This window comes from Pongo pygmaeus, chromosome 17, assembly GCF_028885625.2.
Source record: "Pongo pygmaeus isolate AG05252 chromosome 17, NHGRI_mPonPyg2-v2.0_pri, whole genome shotgun sequence".
Taxonomy (NCBI): domain Eukaryota; kingdom Metazoa; phylum Chordata; class Mammalia; order Primates; family Hominidae; genus Pongo; species Pongo pygmaeus.
The window spans coordinates 24486354-24505683 of NC_072390.2; the positions used below are offsets into that span (position 1 = coordinate 24486354).

Sequence of the window (19330 nt, forward strand, 5' to 3'; positions counted from 1 at the left end):
AAATTTTATTCGCTCAAACAGAAATAAATCAGACTTTATATGAATTTCAATAAAAATTATAATACAACATATAATTATATATAATGAAAAAGTAAGCACAAGGTATTTTATCATGTCATGACTAATATGACAGACTGAGTCAAGTGATGCATGAACACAGAAAAGTTCTTTCTATTGGATAAAATAATGACAATTATTCTAAGTATGAAACTTTCATTGAAGGTTGAAGAAAAAATGAAGAAATGCAGAAATAAGAAAATGGAAGTGTCAAGAAACGTACATGCTGATGACAGTGACAATTATAATGATGATGTTGATGAATTAATTCACAAAATAAAGAACAGAAAACCTGATAGTCATCAGTTTCCCAGGAAGGAGAATGACAAGTTTGATAGGTAATCCTGTAGCGATTTAACAGCAGATCATTGTTAATTGTACTATAAAATGAATTCTAATTTAGGTTAATATGTATGATTAACAAATTTTATACTTTCATGAGGAATATTCTGCCTTGCCTGGCAATCATAAAATGCAAATTAACAAGCAAGGAGATACAGTCTTTCCAATCATATTGATGTTTTATTTAAAAAATAACTAGACAAATGTGAAGAAAGACATGCTCTTATACACTGTTGCTAAATGAAATTGGTAAATCTTTATTGAAGGGTAGTCAGTAGCATGCATCAAAATTTTAAATATGTCATTTCGTTAACCTGACAGCTTTACTTCTGGGACTAGATTCTACAGGAAAACATGAGTTTACACATACACACAAGCAGTTTAAGGTCATTAATTATATATTTATTATATATATGATATACAAGATACCTTGTATATCATATATATAACGTGCAATAGGCCAACATATATATGTGTGTGTGTATATAGTTATTTCTTTATATGAAATTGTTGCATGCATACATATATATGGTAAGAACTTTCATTATAGTATTGTCATATCAAAATGTTTGAGATTGTGTAAAAGTATATTAAAGGAAATAGTCATACCCATTAAATAATGTACTATGCAACCCTCTTATAAAAATGAAGTTGCATTTATAGTGTAGTGATTATTTCACCAGTAAAGTATCTTTAAAACATTTGGTTTGATAACACATCTTGTATTAATCTATTTTCATACTGCTATAAAGACACTACCTGACACTGGGTAATTTATAAATAAAAGTTTAATTGACTCACAGTTCCTCCTGGCTGGGAAAGCCTCAGGAAATATACAATCATGGCAGAAGGCAAAGGAGAAGCAAGCACCTTCTTCACAAGGCGGTAGGAGAGAGTGAGAGCAAGGAAGTACCACACTTTAAAAACATTAGCTCTTGTGAGAACTCACTCACTATCACAAGAACAGCATGGGGGAAACAGCCTCCATGATCAAGTCACCTCCCACCAGGTCTCTCTTCTGACAGGGAGGGATTACGATTTGAGATGAGATTTTGGTGGGGACACAGCACCAAACCATATTATTCCACCCCTGGCCCCTTTCAAATCTCATGTCCTTTTCACATTTCAAAACCAATACTGCCTTCCCAACAGTGCCCCCAACGTCTTAACTCAGTCAAGCATTCACCCAAAAGTCCAAGTTCAATGTCTCATCCGAGACAAGGATGTGAGCCTGTGAAATCAAAAATTAGTTAGTTCTAAGATACAGTGGGGGTACATGCATTGGGTAAATGTTCCCATTCCAAATGGGAGAAATTAGTCAAAACAAAGGTGCCATGGGCCCCATGCAAGTCTGAAACTCTACTTGGCAGTCATTAAATCTTAAAGCTCCTAAATCATCTCCTTTTACTCCATGCCTCACATCCAGGGCACACTGATGCGAAATGTGGGCTCCCATGGCCTTGGGCAGCTCTGCCTCTGTGGCTCTGCAGGGTTCAGCCCTTGTGGCTGCTTTCATGGTCTGATGTTGAGTGCCTGCAGCTTTTCCAGGTGCGCAGTATGAGCTGTCAGTGGATCTAGCTTTTTGGGGTCTGGAAGATGGTCGCTGTCTTCTCACAGCTCTTCAAAGCAGTGCCCCATTGGCAACTCTTTGTGGGGGCTCCAACTCCACATTTCCCTTTTGCACTGCCCTAGCAGAGGTTCTTCATGAGGGCTCTGCCCCTGCAGCAGACTTTTGCTTGGACATGTAGGCATTTCCATACATCCTCTGAAATCTAGGCAAAGGTTCCCAAACCTCACCTCTTGTGTTCTGTGCACCTGTAGGCCCAACACCACGTGGATGCTGCCAAGGTATGGAGTTTTCACTCTCTGAAGCAACAGCCTGAGCTCTGCCTTGGCCCTTTTTATCATGGCTGGAGCTGGACCAGCTGGGATGCAGGGTGCCATGTCCCAGGTCTACACAGAGCAGCAGGGCCCTGTTCCCAACTCAAGAAACCATTTTTTCCTCTAAGGCCTCTGCGCCTGTGATGGGAGGGACTTCTGGGAAGATTTTTGACGTGCCCTGGAGACATTTTCCCCATTGTCTTGGCTATACTCAGCTCCTTGTTACTTATGAAAGTTTCTGCAGGAGGCTTGAATTTCTCCCCCAGAAAACAGGTTTTTCTCTTCTACCACATAGTCAGGCGTCAAAGTTTCCAAACATTTGTGGTTGCTTTCCCTTTAAACATAAGTTCCAATTCCAAACCATCTTTGTGACCACATGAATGCTTTTCAGAATAAGCTAGGTTACATCTTGAATGCTTTTCTGCTTAGAAATCTCTTTTGCCAGATACTTAAATCATCTCTCTCAAGTTTAAAGTTCTACAGATCTCTAGGGCAGGGGCAAAATGCCACCAGTCTCTTTGCTAGAGTATAGTATGAGTGACCTTTACTTTAGTTATCAATAACTTCCTCATCTTCATCTGAGACCATGTCAGCCTGGATCTCATTGTCCGTATCACTATCAGCATTTTGGTCAAAACCATTCAGCAAGTCGCTAGGAAATTCCCAACTTTTCCATCTTCCTGTCATCTTCTGAGCCCTCAAAACTGTTCTAACCTCTGTGCGTTACCCAGTTGCAGTCTCTTCCACATTTTCAGGTTATCTTTATAGCAGTACCCCACTCTGCAAGTACTAGTTCTCTTAAGCAAATTTTGTCGGAATACAATACTGTATGATCTTAATGCTTATAGTGTTTACTGAGTTAGAAAAGGAAGCTACATGCTACGTTGGCACTTCACTTTGTTACCAACATAATCGTTAGTTATAAAATTGTTTTTCTCAATGCAAAAGTGCTCAAATATTGGACCTTTATAATAATCTGAATATTGCCAAGGGATTGCACATGGGGATCCATATTTTATATAAATATTTACAATATTGCTAAACGTTATTGAAGTATATCAAAGGACCTTTGATCTACCAAGCCAGGAGTTGGCCAACTTTTTATGTAAAGAACCAGATAGTAACAATTTTAGGCTTTATGGACCAGAGGGTCTGTGTTGTTGTAGTCCAACATCTTTCATAGACAATAAATGAATAGGTGTCACTCTGTCACTCGATAAATGAATTACTGTCATTCAATAAATGAATAGGTTTTGTTGTCGTTCAGTAAAAGAATAGGTTTCACTGTTACAAAAAAAAGAAAAACACAAACAGGTAGTAGGCTGAATTTGGCACACACTATTAATTTGCTGACCTGTGTGCTTAAAACCAAGGTGCTGCCAATGCAGTGTATTTCCTGTTTAGAGGCACTCTCAATGCATGTCATTACTCTTCCTTTGAAAAGTATGCACCACACAATATTTTTCAATAGTGACTTCATATTGTATAAATTACAAAAATTAAGTTTACAAAATAAGATATTTTTGCATTGTCGCTTTTTATTCCTGTTACAGAATTGAGTATTTTAGTATGACTAATTGCTTTGTGTATTTGATGAGTATAAAATGTCTCAGAGTTGGGTGAGTTTTCTCAAGTAAGAAATACTGTCCTTGAAATCATTAGTCTTTCTGTGGTCTTTATAAGCATGAGCAAAATGATAATCACTTTTATATAATCTAGAAATGCTCAAGGGGACTTCTGGTTCTATAATTTTATGGCTTTATTCATTTATACCATGGTCTGGCTTATAAAAATGCCATATGTGTATAATTTTTAAAATGCTTAAGGTGTTAAAACATACTAGCTAATTAATCATTATAAAAGGATTGGGAAATACAGCTGAACAAGAAGAAAATTAGGTCATCCACGATAATGCCACTTAGGTATGATATCCTTGAAATTGAACCGTCTGTACTCATGGACTCAACCTTCCCTTCCATTCACTCTTGAACTCACTGCCGTAATTTTCACTGTCACCGCTCCTCCAAAATTGTTATTCTCAAACTTGTCATTTTTTCACTGTAATACATCTAGACATAATTTCTTAGATCTCATTTTATTTAACCTATCAGCAATATTTGACCCCATGGAGAACTTTCTCCACCATATCACTTTGTTCACTTGGCTTTCAGAATGTCAGTCACTCACCTAGATTTTCCTCCTGCCTTTCTAGTTGTTTTAGTTGTGACATTAGGTTGTTAACTTAAGATCTTTCTTTTTGATGTGAGCATTTAGCTTCATCCCCGTGATGCAAGATTGTTTCAACATGTGCAAATCAATAGGCCAGGCACAGTGGCTCATGCCTGTAATCCCAGCACTTTGGGAGGCTGAGGTGGATGGATCATGAGGTCAGGAGATTGAGACCATCCTGACTAACATGATGAAACCCTGTCTCTACTAAAAATACAAAAAATTAGCTGTACGTGGTGGCGCACACCTGAAGTCTCAGCTACTCAGGAGGCTGAGGCAGGAGAATCGCTTGAACCCGGGAGGCAGAGGTTTCAGTGAGCCAAGATTGCACCACTGCACTCCAGCCTTGGTGATAGAGCGAGACTCCGTCTCAAAAAAAAAAAAAAATCAATTAATGTAATTAATCAAATAAACAGAATTATTCTGTTTATTATTGAGATAATCACATCTCAATAGATTCAGAAATGTCTTTTGATGAAATTCAACATTTATGTTAAAAACTCTCAACTAGTTATTGAAGGAACATACCTCAAAATAATAAGAGCCATATATGACAAACCCATAGCAAATGTCATACTGAATGAGCAAAAGCTGGAAGCGGTCCCCTTGAAAAGTGGCACTAGACAAGGATACCCTCTCTCATCGCTTCTTTTCAACGTAGTATTGTAAGTTCTGGCCAGGGTAATCCATCAAGAGAAAGAAATAATAGGCATCCAAATAGGAAGAGAGGAAGTCAAACTATCTTAGTTTGAAGATGACGTGATCCTATACCTAGAAAACCACATAGTGTGAGCCCAAAATCTACTTAAGCTGACAGAACTTGAGGAAAGTCTCAGGATACAAAATCAATGTGCAAAAATTAGTACCATTCCCATAGACCAACAATAGTGAAGAGCCAAACCAAGAACGAACTCTTACTCACAATTGCCACCAAAACAACAACATAAAAGCCTAGGAGTACAGCTAAGTAGAGAGGGGAAAGATCTCTACAAGGAGAACTACAAAACACTGCTCAGACATAGAGTTCGAGACCAGCCTGGCCAACATGGTGAAACCCCGCCTCTACTAAAAATACAAAAATCAGCCGGGCGTGGTGGCAGTCGCCTGTAATCTCAGTTACTCGGGAGGCTGAGGCAAGAGAGTTGCTGGAACCCAGGGGCGGAGGTTGCAGTGAGCAGAGATCATGCCATTGCACTTCAGCCCAGACCGACAACAGCAAGACTCCATCTCAAAAAAAAAAAAAAAAAAAAAGTCATACTGCCCAAAGCATTTCGTAGACTCAATGCTCTTCCTATTAAACTACCATTGACATTCTTTACAGAACTACAAGAAACTATTTTAAAATTCATAGGGAACCAGAAAAGGGTGTGAACAGCCAAGGCAGTCCTCAGCAAAAAGAACAAAGCTGGAGGAATCACACTACCTGACTTCAAACTATACTACAGAGTTACAGAAACCAAACAACATGGCACTGGTTCAAAAACAGACACATGGACCAGTTGAACAGAATAGAAATATGAACGCACGCCTGCAACTCTCTGATCTTCAACAAACCTGACAAAAAGCAACAAAGACAGGACCATATTTAATAAATGGTGCTGGGATAACTGGCTAGCCATATGCAGAGGATTGAAACTTCACCCTTTCCTTACACCATAAACAAAAATTACCTCAAGATGGATTAAAGTTTTAACTGTAAAACCAAAAACTATAAAAACCCAGGAAGACAATCTAGGCAATACCATTCTGGACATAGGCACCGGCAAAGATTTCATTATGAAGGTGCCAAAGCAATTGCAACAAAAGCAAAAATTGACAAATGGAATCTAATTAAACTAAGGAGCTTCTGCACAGCAAAAGAAACTGTCATCAAACTGAACAGACGACCTCCACAAGGGAAGACGTTTTTGCAAACTATGCATCTGGCAAAGGTTTGATATCTAACATCTGTAAGAAACTTAAATACAAGAGAAAACCCCATAAAAAGTGGGCAAACGACATGAACAGATACTTTTCTTTTTTTCTTTTTCTTTTGTCTGGCTTTGTCTCCCAGGCTGGAGTGCTGTGCCGTGATCTCCGCTCACTGCAACCTCCCCATCCCAGGCTAAGTGATTCTCATGCCTCAGCCTGCCGAGTAACTGGGACTACAGGCATGCCCTACCACACCCTGCTAATTTTTTATTTTTAGCAGAGATGGGTTTTTGCCATGTTGGTCAGGCTGGTCTCGAACTCCTGACCTCAGGTAATCTGCCCACCTTGGCCTCCCAAAGTGCTGGGATTACAGATGTCAGCCGCTGCTCCAGGCCAAGAACAGATACTTTTCAAAAGAAGACATACACAAGATCAACAAACATGGAAAAAAAGCTCAACTTCACTAATCGTTAGAGAAATGCAAATCATAACCCCTATTAACATGCCATCTAACACCAGTAAGAATGGCTATTATTAAAAAGTCCAGGCTGGGCATGGTGGCTCACGCCTGTAATCCCACCACTTTGGGAGGCTGAGGCAGATGAATCACGAGGTCAGGAGTTTGAGACCAGCCTGACCAATATGGTGAAACATCGTCTCTACTAAAAATACAAAAATTAACCTGACGTGGTGGCACTCACCTATAATCCCTGCTACAGAGGAGGCTAAGGCAGGAGAATTGCCTGCACCTGGGAGGCGGAGGTTGCAGTGAGCCAAGATCATGCTACTGCACTCCAGCCTGGGTGACAGACTGAGACTCCATCTCAAAAAAAAAAGTACAAAAATAACAGATGCTGGTGAGGTTGTACAGAAAAAGGAATGCGTATGGCTGTTGGTGGGAGTGTATATTATTAGTTCAGCCATTGTGGAAAACAGTGTGGCATTTCCTCAAAGACAGAAGTACCATTCAACCTAGCGATCTTATTACTGGGTATATACCCAAAGGAATATAAATTATTCTGTTATGAAGACACATGCATATGTTCGTTGCAGTACTATTCACAATAGCAAAGACCTGGAATCAAAGTAAGTGCCTATCGCTCATAGACTGGATATAGAAAATGTGGTACATATATACCAGGAAATATTAGGTAGCCATAAAAAATGAGATCATGTCATTTGCTGGAACATGGATGGAGCTGGTGGCCATTATCCTTAGCAATTTAACACAGTAAAAGAAAACCAAATACCACATGTTCTCTCTCAAAAATGGGAGCCAAATGGTGAGAACACATAGACACATTGATAGGAGCAAAACACACTGGCACCTTTTGGAAGGTGGAGAGTGGAGGATGAGTGGAGGGAAAGCATCAGGAAGAATAATTAGTACTAGGCTTAATACGTGTGTGATGAAATAATCTGCAACAAACCCCCGTGACACAAGTTTACATACATAACAAACCTGCAGTTGTACCACTGAACTTAAAAAAAATGCCAAGGTTAAAATCTTATTTTTAAAATATTGCAAGATTCAGAAATTATTACTTATATTCAGAAATGGAAAGATAATATGAATTCATCTGCTATCATATTACTTGAAAGTAAATATTACTTTCATAGCATATTGTGAAACACATGTTTTGGAGCCAGAGTTCTTGGGTTTGAATGCTTAGTCTGCTATTGAACAGTTTTATGTGTTTGGGCAAGTTATGTGGCCTTTCTGTGCCTAGTTTCTTTCTTTATAAAATATCTAGTATGTTACCTACTTTACAGAATTGCTGGGAGGATTTAAATGACTTAAATACGTGTACAGTGTTTAGAATAGTGCACAGTAGAGACTTGCACAGTATGTCCTGAAAAGCCTAGCTAATGTTATCATTAAAAAAGGGATTTGGTTACGTAAGTAATATTTATCAAATAGGTCTTAGTACCAGTAAAACTTTGTTTGTATTGAAAAGGGCGATGAGAGAAAACCCCAGGATACATATTTTTCTATCAAATACTGCAAATAACATGTTTTTTTCTGTCTTTGATGATCAGAAAGCTTGATTTAAACTCAATTTTTTGATATTAGTATATTTCATTTGTCCTGTAGTGCTACCCTTTCCATTTATAGTTTTTCCCCTTGTAAAAAAAAAATTGTATTTTGCATCACCTGTAAAAGCATTACCTGTAAACATTATAAATAAGAGAGAGAAACTACAAACACAGAGGTTTTATATAAAAAAGTTTTAGGTATTCTTTGTATTTTACATATTTACTATTTGCCTGATTGGAATTTTTTGTTTTTTTTTTTAGGCTTGCAAGGAAAACCTCTAATGAAAAGAGCAAGGTATTATAAAAGTAAATTGTCAAGAATGCTGTTGAACATACCTTAAAAAAGATCACGGTAAAAAACAGAAAATCTTTTGCTGTAAAGACATTGACTTTGATAAAGCAGCGGTAACCATTCATAAAAGCACCCTTTTAACCAAAGTCAGTTATTTTAAGAAGTACCTGTGTTTTTGCTCATGTAAAAAGATGAATAATTCCCGCTGGTGTATATTTAGTATATGCTATAAATATTTTGAGGGCATTTTGAAACAGTGTTATTTATTTTATAGGTTAAAAGCCAAATATATTTCAGGGATGATCTTAATGACATAACTGGGTCATCTGAAAAAACCTCAGAGGATGATGAGTTGCCTTACTCTGATGATAAGAATTTTATGTTACTCATTGAACAAAGTGAAAAGGAGTGTAAAGGTAGGACCAATGCATAAATATAAGACTCTTTCCCTATCCTATAGTAATTTATGCACATATTGCTTAGCACTGTACCATAGAACACTGATGTGTTAATAGGGATGTTCATCTCGGAAATATGCTTCTTGTGAACATAGAATGAGACCTACTCTATCTTGTATACTCTTAGCCAAAGAGCTGTGATCATTCCACTGTACCTTTCTCAGTGTGAATGACACTCCCAATCTATTTGTTGACTCTGCTTCTCTTCTATGCCTTTACCCAGGGTCAGGTTGTCATTATCTCGTACCTGGAATACTGTGATAACCTTACAACTCTTTTCCCTACTGCCCCACCTTCCAAAGCCATGGTCTATTCTGCAATCATAATTATATACATTTTTAAAATTCACATCTGATCATGTTACCTGCTTGCTTAACACCCAACTGCCACTTGTCATTGCTATAAGGTAAAGATGACAATGCTCTAGCTTTATACTGCTTCATTTCATACCCTTGTTTCTCTGTGTGTCACAGCCAGTGCCCCAGGTGTTTGCTCCTACAGTCAGTAGCTTCAGTGAGGTATAACTGATACATGTTAAAGTTCACATATGTAAAGTGTATAGTTTGATAAGTTTTGACAGATACATACACGTGTGAAAGTGTCACCATAATCAAGATAGTTATCCATAATCCACAAAAGTGTCCTATGCTGCTTTATGTTCCCTTTTTAGAAAAAGCTGCCAAATTGTTTTCAAAAAAAGTGTACCATTTCCATCTGATCAGCACAACAGGACAGTTGCGGTTACTGTGTTGTCACACTAAGTATTGCGGTATTTATTTGTAGCCGTTCTTATGGGTGTGGTTAATATGCATGATCCTAATGACTAAACATGTTCACCTCATATACCCAAACTTTGTTTCATGTACAAAATTATTAAAAGAATTTTTTTAATTACCATCTGTCTTTGTGAAATAGTATTTTGTGTTTAGACTTGGGTCCTATCGCCAAGATATCTCATTATGTAGATGCAAGTATTCCAAAATCCAAAACCTGAAACACTTCTGGTCCCAAGCATTTTTAATAAGGGATATTCATCCTGTACCAGTGGCCAACTGTTTTGGTTACTGTTGATGTATAATAATTGTTGAAGTTGATTTTTCTGTTCTTCGTTGTGTTTTGCTTATGCTAGATTTTGCATTTCCACATGAACTTTAGAATCAGCTTGTCAATTTAAAAAAATTTAGAATCACCTCGTCATTTAAAAATGTCCAGCAAGTGCTGGCTTGTTGGACATTAGGTTAGAATTGTGTTGCATTTATAGATTAATTTATGGAGAATGGACTTCTTAACAATAATGAATCCTTGTACTCTTTAAAAAAAATGGATGTCTGCATTTATATAAGTCATATTTAATTTTCTCAGTAATATTTTGTAGTTTTTAGTGTATGTCTTTCTGTAGTTTATCAGATTTATCTGTTTCAGTTTTTGATGTAGTTGTAAATCATATGCTTAAAAATTTAGTCTGATTGTTTATCACGAGTGTATGGAAATACAGTTGATTTTTGTATGTTGGTTTTGCATACTTCAGTCTTACTGAACTCACTTATTAGTCCTGGTACTAATAATACTCACTTATTAATTCTTGGTAGATTTGATCAGATTTTCTACATAGACCAAAGATTTTCGAACCTTTTCTTTTTCAAAGTACCCTCTTATTAAAGACTTGTGGCAAAAGGGGTCTCTGTTGTAGCTGATAGACTCTGCCATTGTAATATGAGAGCAGCCATAGACAACCTGTATAATTAATGAACACAGCTGTGCTCATTGACGAAGACAAGAAGCTGGCCCACAGGTTAGAGTTTACCCAAACCTATTGTGTGGTCATGGTTGTGTACAAAGACAGTTTCATTTATTTTTTCAACTGGGATGACTTTTATTTCTTTTTCTTGCTTGACTGCACTAGCTAGAATCTTCAGAACAATGCTGCATAAAAGCAGTGAAAGCAGACATTCCTGTGTTGTTCTTCATCTTCTGGAGAACATATTCAGTTTTTCACCATCATACATGTTAGCTGTAGGTTCATCATAGATGTTCTTTATCATGCTGAAGAAGGTTCCTGGATTCTTATTTTGCTAAGACTTTTTCATTTTTACAAAATCAGAAATGAGTGTTGAATTGTATCAAATGCCTGTATCTGTCGAGATGATTCTGTGGATCTACTGTTTTCCGTTGTTAATCTGGCAAACAACAACGATGTTTGAATGTTAAGCCAACCCTGCAGTCCTGGGAAAAAACCCCATTTGTTTGTGATGTACTGTCCTTTTATTATACTGTTGGATTCAATTTGCTAAAGAAGTTATGATAAAGTCTTTATTGGTTTATTATAAAGACTTTATTTATCAGACCAGTTTTATGTTCACAGCAAAATTGTGAGGAAGGTACAGAGATTTTTCAAATACCTTCTACCTGCACACATATGTAGCCTCCGTCCTTATCAGTAGCTCTCCCCATAGTGGTGCAGTTGCTATAATGGATGAGCCTACACTGGCACATCAGAATCACCTGCAGCCCGTAGTGTGCATTGTACACTGGTGCTGTACATCGTATGGGTTTGGTCTTAAGGTACACTGACATGTATGTGTGTCATATACATTATTTTCACCTCCCTAAAAATCCTCAGTACTCTGCCTGTGTATCCTTTCCTGGTGTCCCTCATCCTCTGGCAGCCACTGATGTTTTTACCATATCCATAGTTTTACATTTTCCAGAAAGTCATATAGTTGGAATCATACAGAAAGTAGCCTTTTTAGGCCGGGCACGGTGGCTCACGCCTGTAATCCCAGCACTTTTGGGAGGCCAAGATGGGTGGATCACCTGAGGTCAGGAGTTCAAGACCAGCCTGGCCAACATGGCGAAACCCTGTCTGTACTAAAAATACAAAAAGTAGCCGGGTGTGGTGGCGGGCGCCTCTAATCCCAGTTACTCAGGAGGCTGAAGCAGGAGAGTCGCTTGAAGCTGGGAGGCAGAGGTTGCAGTGAGCCAAGCTTGCGTCATCGCACTCCAGTCTGGGAGACAGAGTAAGGCTCTGTCTTAAAAAAAAAAAAAAAAAAAAGAAAGTAACCTTTTTAGGTTGGCTTGTTTGACTTGGTAATATGCATGTATGGTTCCTTCATGTATTTTCATGGTTTGATTTGTCATATCTCTTTAGCATGGAGTAATATGCCATTGTTTGGCTGTTTAACCACAGTTTATTCATTCACGTATCGGAGGATGTCTTGGTTGTTTCACAGATTGGTTCAATTTTTACATTCATGCTCATGAGGGAGTTTTTATTGGTAATATCATTGTCTGGTTTTGGTTCAGGGTAATGCTAACATTAAAGAGTGAATTGGGGTGTACTCTTTTTTGTTTCTTTTTGGAGAGTTAGTGTTGAGTTGTATTATTTCTTCTGAAAATGTTTAGTGGAGTTCACTGCCATAGCTAGCTGAGTTTGAATTTCTTTTGCTAGGACGGTCCTCAGCTATGACTGAAGTTTATTTTTTATATTTAGGGCAATTCAGGTTATTTATTGCTTCTTGGTTAAGGTTTAGTAATTTCCCCTTTTAAGGAATTTCTTAATTTTATCTCTTTTGTTATGTTTACACATAAAAATTATAATGTCACCTTGTTTTTTTGTTTGTATCTGTACGGTCTGTAATCATGTGACATTTACTCATTTCTGAAATGAGTAATTTGTATCTTCTCTTCTTCCTGATCAGCCAGGGTAAATAGAGATTTCTCACATTTATCAGTCTCCCAAAGTGTTTGGTGTTGCTGATCTTCCTTTTTTGTTGTTGTTCTGAAACCAATAGTATAACAAAATACCATAGACTGGGTAGCTTCTAAACAGGAGAAAATGATTTCTTACAGTTCTGGAGTCTGCAGAGTCCAAGGTCAAGGTGCTGTCAAATTTGCTGTGTGGTAAGGAACCTTCCCGGATCATAGATGTGTTCTTTTTCTCTGTGTCCTCACATGGCAGAAGGGGCGGAGGAGCTCTCTGGGGTGTGTTGTAAGAACACTAATCCCATAATTAATGGAATAAGAACACTAATCCCATTCATGAGGGCTTGGCTCTCATGATATGACTACCTCTAAAAATCTGCCCTTTTGATTAGGTTTCAGCATATAAACTTTTGAGAACACAAACATTCAGACCACAGCAGGTGGTTTTGTTTTTTATCCTTCTGCTTGCTTTGGGTTTAATTCTCTGATTTTATTCTATTATTTATTTATTTATTTATTTTCATTTTCTTAAGGTAGAAGTCAGGGTTATTGATTTGAGATTCTTCTAATATTGACATTTAATGCTAAAAATTTGTATTTAAGTGCAGTTGTTGCTGCATTCTACCAACCCCGATATGTTATTTTTTCATTTTTATTCAGTTCAAAATATTTTCTTTTTTCATCATCTCTTTGAACCAGGGTTATTTAGATGTGTGTTTCTTGGTTTTCATGTATTTGAGTATTTCTTAGCATTATTTTTGTTATTGGTTTCTAATATCATTGATTTGTGGTTAGGATATGTACTTTGTATGGCTTACATTCTTTTTACTTAATCTTTTTAATGAGATTTATTGTATGGCCTAAAACATTGTCTATTTTGGTAAGTGTTCCATAGGTACTTTGTGTGGCGATTCCTCAGGGATCTAGAACTAGAAATACCATTTGACCCAGCCATCCCATTACTGGGTGTATACCCAAAGGACTATAAATCATGCTGCTATAAAGACACATGCACACGTATGTTTATTGCGGCACTATTCACAATAGCAAAGACTTGGAACAAACCCAAATGTCCAACAATGATAGACTGGATTAAGAAAATGTGGCACATATACACCATGGAATACTATGCGGCCATAAAAAATGATGAGTTCATGTCCTTTGTAGGAACATGGATGAAATTGGAAATCATCATTCTCAGTAAACTATCACAAGGACAAAAAACCAAACACCGCATGTTCTCACTCATAGGTGGGAATTGAACAATGAGAACACATGGACACAGGAAGGGGAACATCACACTCTGGGGACTGTTGTGGGGTGGGGGTAAGGGGGAGGGATAACATTAGGAGATATACCTAATGCTAAATGACGAGTTAATGGGTGCAGCACACCAGCATGGAACATGTATACATATGTAACTAACCTGCACATTGTGCACATGTACCCTAAAACTTAAAGTATAATAATAATAATAATAATAATAATAAATAAAATAAAATAAAAAATAAAAAAAAGAAAGGCATGGTGTTGTTTAAGTCTGCTCTATTCTTGCTAATTTTCTGCCTCCTTGTTCTATCACTTCCTGAGTAAAGGGTATTGAAACCTCAGATTACCTAGAAATTGTCTATTTCTTTTTATAGTTCTGTCTACTCTGGCCTCATGTATTTTGAATTTCTTATGTTATTAGGGGCATAAACATTTAGGACTATTATATCTTCTTGATTAACTGAAACTTGTATCATTGTGACATGACCTTATTTATTGCTGGAAATTGTTTTGCTATGAAATCTACGTTGATATTAATTGAACCATTTCTTCTCAGTAGTCTTCTGTCAAGTATTAGCACATATCTTTTTCTATTCTTGCAGCCGATTTATGTCTTTACATTTAATGTACATTTCTTATAGACAGCATGTAATTGGGTATTGCTTTCTTATCGAATCTGTCAGTCTGCTTTTTAATTGAGGCTTGTAGACCAGTTTCATTTATAATGTGATATTCAATATAGTTAAGTTTGTCTGTCATTGTGCTGTTTGATTGCTGTTAGTCTCGCTATTATTTGTTCCCCTTCTTTTTCTGCTTTCCTTTAGATTAATCAGCTATTTTCTATGATTTAATTTCATATTTCTTTTTTGGTTTTTTATATATAACTCTTTGCTATCTCAATGGTTTATTTAGGATTTATAGTATGTAATTTTAACCTATCATAGTCTACCTTCAAGTAATGTCATACCACATCATAGATGGTATAAGAAAATGAGAATGGTACACTTTTATTTAATTATTTTGTCCCAGACAGTTCCTTCCTGAATCTGTGGGAATATGGATTTTGCCAAGTTTAGAATGTTTTTGGCCAATTATTTTTCAATTTTCTTTTCTGTCTTTGTTCCTTTCTATTTGGGGATTTATATATTAGTTGCTTGAAGGTTTCTCATAGTTCATCATGACAGATTTACAATTGTGATCTGTGTTTCTTTTCCTCCACTGTAGTTTTTACCTCTGACATTGTAATTTACATTTCTGCAAGTGTGGTTTGATTTTTAAAGAAATACCTTTCATGCCTCCACTTATTGTCTTGAGCTTTGTTTGGGGTACAGTGATTTACTTATAAACAGAATTCTTTTTGTTCTTGCTTTTAGATTTTGAGTAATTTGCCACTCCTGAGGCAAGAGTTTTCGGATTATTTATTGTCCTGTGAAGTATGAGTGTTTTGGGCCTGGCTCTTGGGATTGGACCCTCTTCTGGGCACTTTGTGAACAACAGGCTTGGTTTCTCCTCATCTTTCTCTAGCGTGTCCCCCCACCGCTCGCCACCCCTTGGTCTTAGGAAGTTTCCTAGCACACATCCATTTTTTTCATTATTCCACTAAATACTTCAGAGGGGACCTCTGCAGATCTCCAGGGTTTGTTTCCTCTGCTGCTTTCTCCTCTCCAGTGTTCTGTCCTGTGATTTCTCTCTGCTTTTGTTTTACCGGATTCTTAGGGTCACCGCCCCAGCTCAGGGAATCTATGTCAGATTTTCTCGCTTTGTCATGGCCTGGGAGCTCTGTCAACAAAAGAAGCTCTGTCAACAAAAAGGCCTACATTTGTTTCCTGTCTTTTAGTGATGACCATCTTCATTATCTGAAGTCCACTGTGTTGAAAATCATTGTTGAATATATTTTGTCTGTGTTGTTTTTGGTTGTTTCAGGTAAGGAGGAAAATCAGCACCCGTTGCTCCCTCTTGGCTGTAAGCAGATTGCCGCAGAGCTCCAGCATGTGCAGCAGACTAGCCAGAGTGCTTTGCTTCCTCCTTTGCTCAACCGCTTCCTTCTCATTTTTTATTTCTCAGTGTATCCTTCTCTTCCTCAGGGAAATCTCCCCTGAGCCAAGTATAGGTCAGATTCTCTTACGTGACTAAAACAACTATGTATTCTTATAGCATCTCTCCGAATTTGTAATTGTCACATTTTTGTCTGTGTTCTTTACTACACTTGAAGCTAAACAAGATCAGATGTGTTTTCTGTTTTATCTGAAGAGCTTTCTGAAATATTTTCCACATTGCAAGCACTTAATATGTACATATTCATTCAGTGTATGAATGAGTGCCATGTTGAAATGCATAGTCCTTTATATTTAAAAACCTACTCATGTATTTTATCTCTGTTTTGTCTTCTCCCGCTTACAGATTTTGTTAGCCTATTGAAAATCAAGAATGCAACAGCTGCATGTGAAGGATCAATAGAGGATAAAAAAGGTTACTGTGAACAACTTAAAGTAAAATTTCAAAAAATGAAAAATAATATTAGCATACTACAAAAGGTACTATCTGAAACAGACAAAACCAAATCACAGTTAGAGCATCAGAATCTTGAAAGGAAAAAAAAGCTCTGTAATTTGAGGTATCACATTCTAGTTTTAAAGAAATATTTGAACTATTTATACTAAGGATATGTAGGATAATTTTTGTAATAGCTGACTTACCTTCTAGGGTTTAATAGAGAAGAAAACCTCTTAAAATTGTGGAATGTGAAATTTTTGGATAAAAAATCACAAGTTAATTGTGAATACTTCTCTAATAATTAATTACATATTCCTTTAAATCATTATTTTAATGGCTATATGGAATTCCACCCTATGGAAATTTCATTATTTAATAAATTGAAATTGGGGTTTTTAATTTTTTGTATTAATGCTGTAAGAAACATCTTACATATCCATAGCTTTCTACATTTCTATTTCTTTACTTCAGATAAATTTTTCAAAATAGAGCTATCTGGTTAGAGTATAGGAGCTTTTTAAAAGAGATCTTTGATTACTATTACTAAGTTGTTCTTAAGAAAGTTTATAATTTATAATTTGAGTATGAAATGTATACTTTTCTCCACCCAGAGTAATTATTTTTAAAATTAACCAGTTTTTTTTTTTGTCCTTTCGAGACAGTCTTGCGCTGTCACCCAGGTTGGAGTGCAGCAGCGAAATCTCGGCTCACTGCAGCCTCTGCTTCCGGCTTCAAGCGATTCTTGTGCCTCAGCCTCCCAAGTAGCTGGGATTACAGGCACACGTCACCATGCCTTTCTAATTTCTTTTTTTTTTAAGTAGAGATGAGGCTTTGCCATTTTGGCCAGACTGGTCTCAAACTCCTGACCACAAGTTATCTGCTGGCTTTGGCCTCCCAAAGTTCTGGGATTACAGTGTGAGCAACCGCGCCTGGCCCAGTTTTACTCTTAATATGCAGCGAATGAAAAGTAAAATGGAAAGTGATTACTGATTAGCTTAGTGAACATCTGTCTCTGCTACAGAGTTTAAATTAATTCAGACTTCTATGCAGAAGGCAGATATTATTCTTTATTGTTTAGATATTAGATCTTGTCTTGTTTGAGAATGGATTTTAAAATTGTTTGTAAAATACATAGTAATCAACAGAATAAGTCAAAAGTGTTAGCAGAAAAAGAAACATAAAAGGTATGGGGTAACATCTTAGATTCCTTAGCTTAGTCTTGGATTATTGTCATCTGGAGATACACATTGCAAGAAGGCATCTGAAGGTGCTATCTTACAATGTAAATCATCTTTAGGGATACCTGCAGTATTTTATGAAGATGAAAATTTATTTCTGGTGAAGGTATCAACTTGTTTATAAAAAATAACTTTTTTTTAAATTAGCTAACTCTAAATGATTCATCCTGACTGAGGAGTAATTATTACTGTGTGAAGAAAAGGTAATTTTTAACTTGTAACTTTACCTAATAATTTTCAACATCCTTTTCCATAATATTTACTAGAATTACTAGTAACAGAAGCTAATCAATTAGCAGGATGTTCATTCCTTACTACCTTTCAATTTATATGTCTTCTTTGGAAGACATCGAAGTGAGAAATTAACATGAAAACTAGAAAGAAAAAATATTCAAGAACATGGGCACTTTATTAGGATAATAAACCAGCATATGAGTGTTTTGTTTTTCAAGGATTTTAAGATAAGTATATTTAACTACAGATTCATCTTACAACAACAAGAAGAAGAAAGAATAAAGGCTGAAGAGTTGTATGAAAAGGATACAGAAGAGTTAAAAATAATGGAAGAGCAGTATAGGACACAAACTGAAGTGAAAAAACAACTTAAACTGACTCTCAAATCATTGGAAGTGGCATTGAAGACCGTAAGAAGTAACTCAAATCAGGTAAATTAATGTTTGGTAAAATTTTACATTTCTAATTTTATTTAATTAATATTACTTAGAATATCCCTTTGACTTAGTTCTAAAACAAACCACAAATTTTATTTCGTCTTAAAAATAAATGATACTTATAGCTACAATTATTTATTATAAATCTTGGCCTCAAAGTTATATTTTATTTCAGCTCAAAGACCTTTGGAAAACAATGATATCCCATAATATATATACTTAGTGATATTTTGTTGGTAAGTAATTTGTTCCTAGTGACATAGTTCAGTGTAGTTTTCCCTATTTTGCATTAATTATGGTTTCAAACATTGTGAAAAGGAAATAAAAGTTATCATAATAGTATATAATCTCAGGATTTCCTAAGAAGAGCTTTATAAATTTTATCTTCTTTGGTGTTTTGAAAGAAAAGGTTTCTATTGTATTTGTATATCTACCCCCATGGAAATAACTGTGATCTGGTGGAGGAGCACTAGAAGCAGAGTTAGAGGACCTAGGAAAAATCCAGCAGCTTGCTTCTATTTTTAACCTTTCCCTGCAGAATTGTGATAACTAAATGAATTTATTGATGTATGCATACAAAAGTGCTTAGTACAATGCCTAGATCTGTCATTTATCAATACATGTCATTGTTAAAACTGACTCTAAAAATGTAAGAAAAGTAGAATTATCTATAAAATATTCACACGAAAAAGAAACTTAAGGAATTTGGAAAATTTTATCTGTCCAGATATCTGCAGAGCTAAGGCTCTT

At 36.4% G+C, this 19330-nt stretch overlaps 1 protein-coding gene across 3 annotated transcripts in view; it reads left to right on the forward strand.

The window, feature by feature from the left end:
• The window catches only part of LOC129018678 (ankyrin repeat domain-containing protein 62), a 45993-nt gene that overhangs the window by 14140 nt on the left and 12523 nt on the right, over nt 1-19330 (forward strand). For all 3 annotated transcript variants that reach the window (XR_010124144.1, XR_010124145.1, XM_054460372.2), the window contains exons 8-12: nt 223-395; nt 8719-8752; nt 9024-9165; nt 16579-16792; nt 18391-18574. Coding sequence is in view for 1 of the 3 variants with exons in the window: in XM_054460372.2 (XP_054316347.1) it covers nt 223-395; nt 8719-8752; nt 9024-9165; nt 16579-16792; nt 18391-18574 (747 nt within the window). In the remaining 2 variants the exon portion in view is untranslated. The remainder of the gene's footprint in view (nt 1-222; nt 396-8718; nt 8753-9023; nt 9166-16578; nt 16793-18390; nt 18575-19330) is intronic.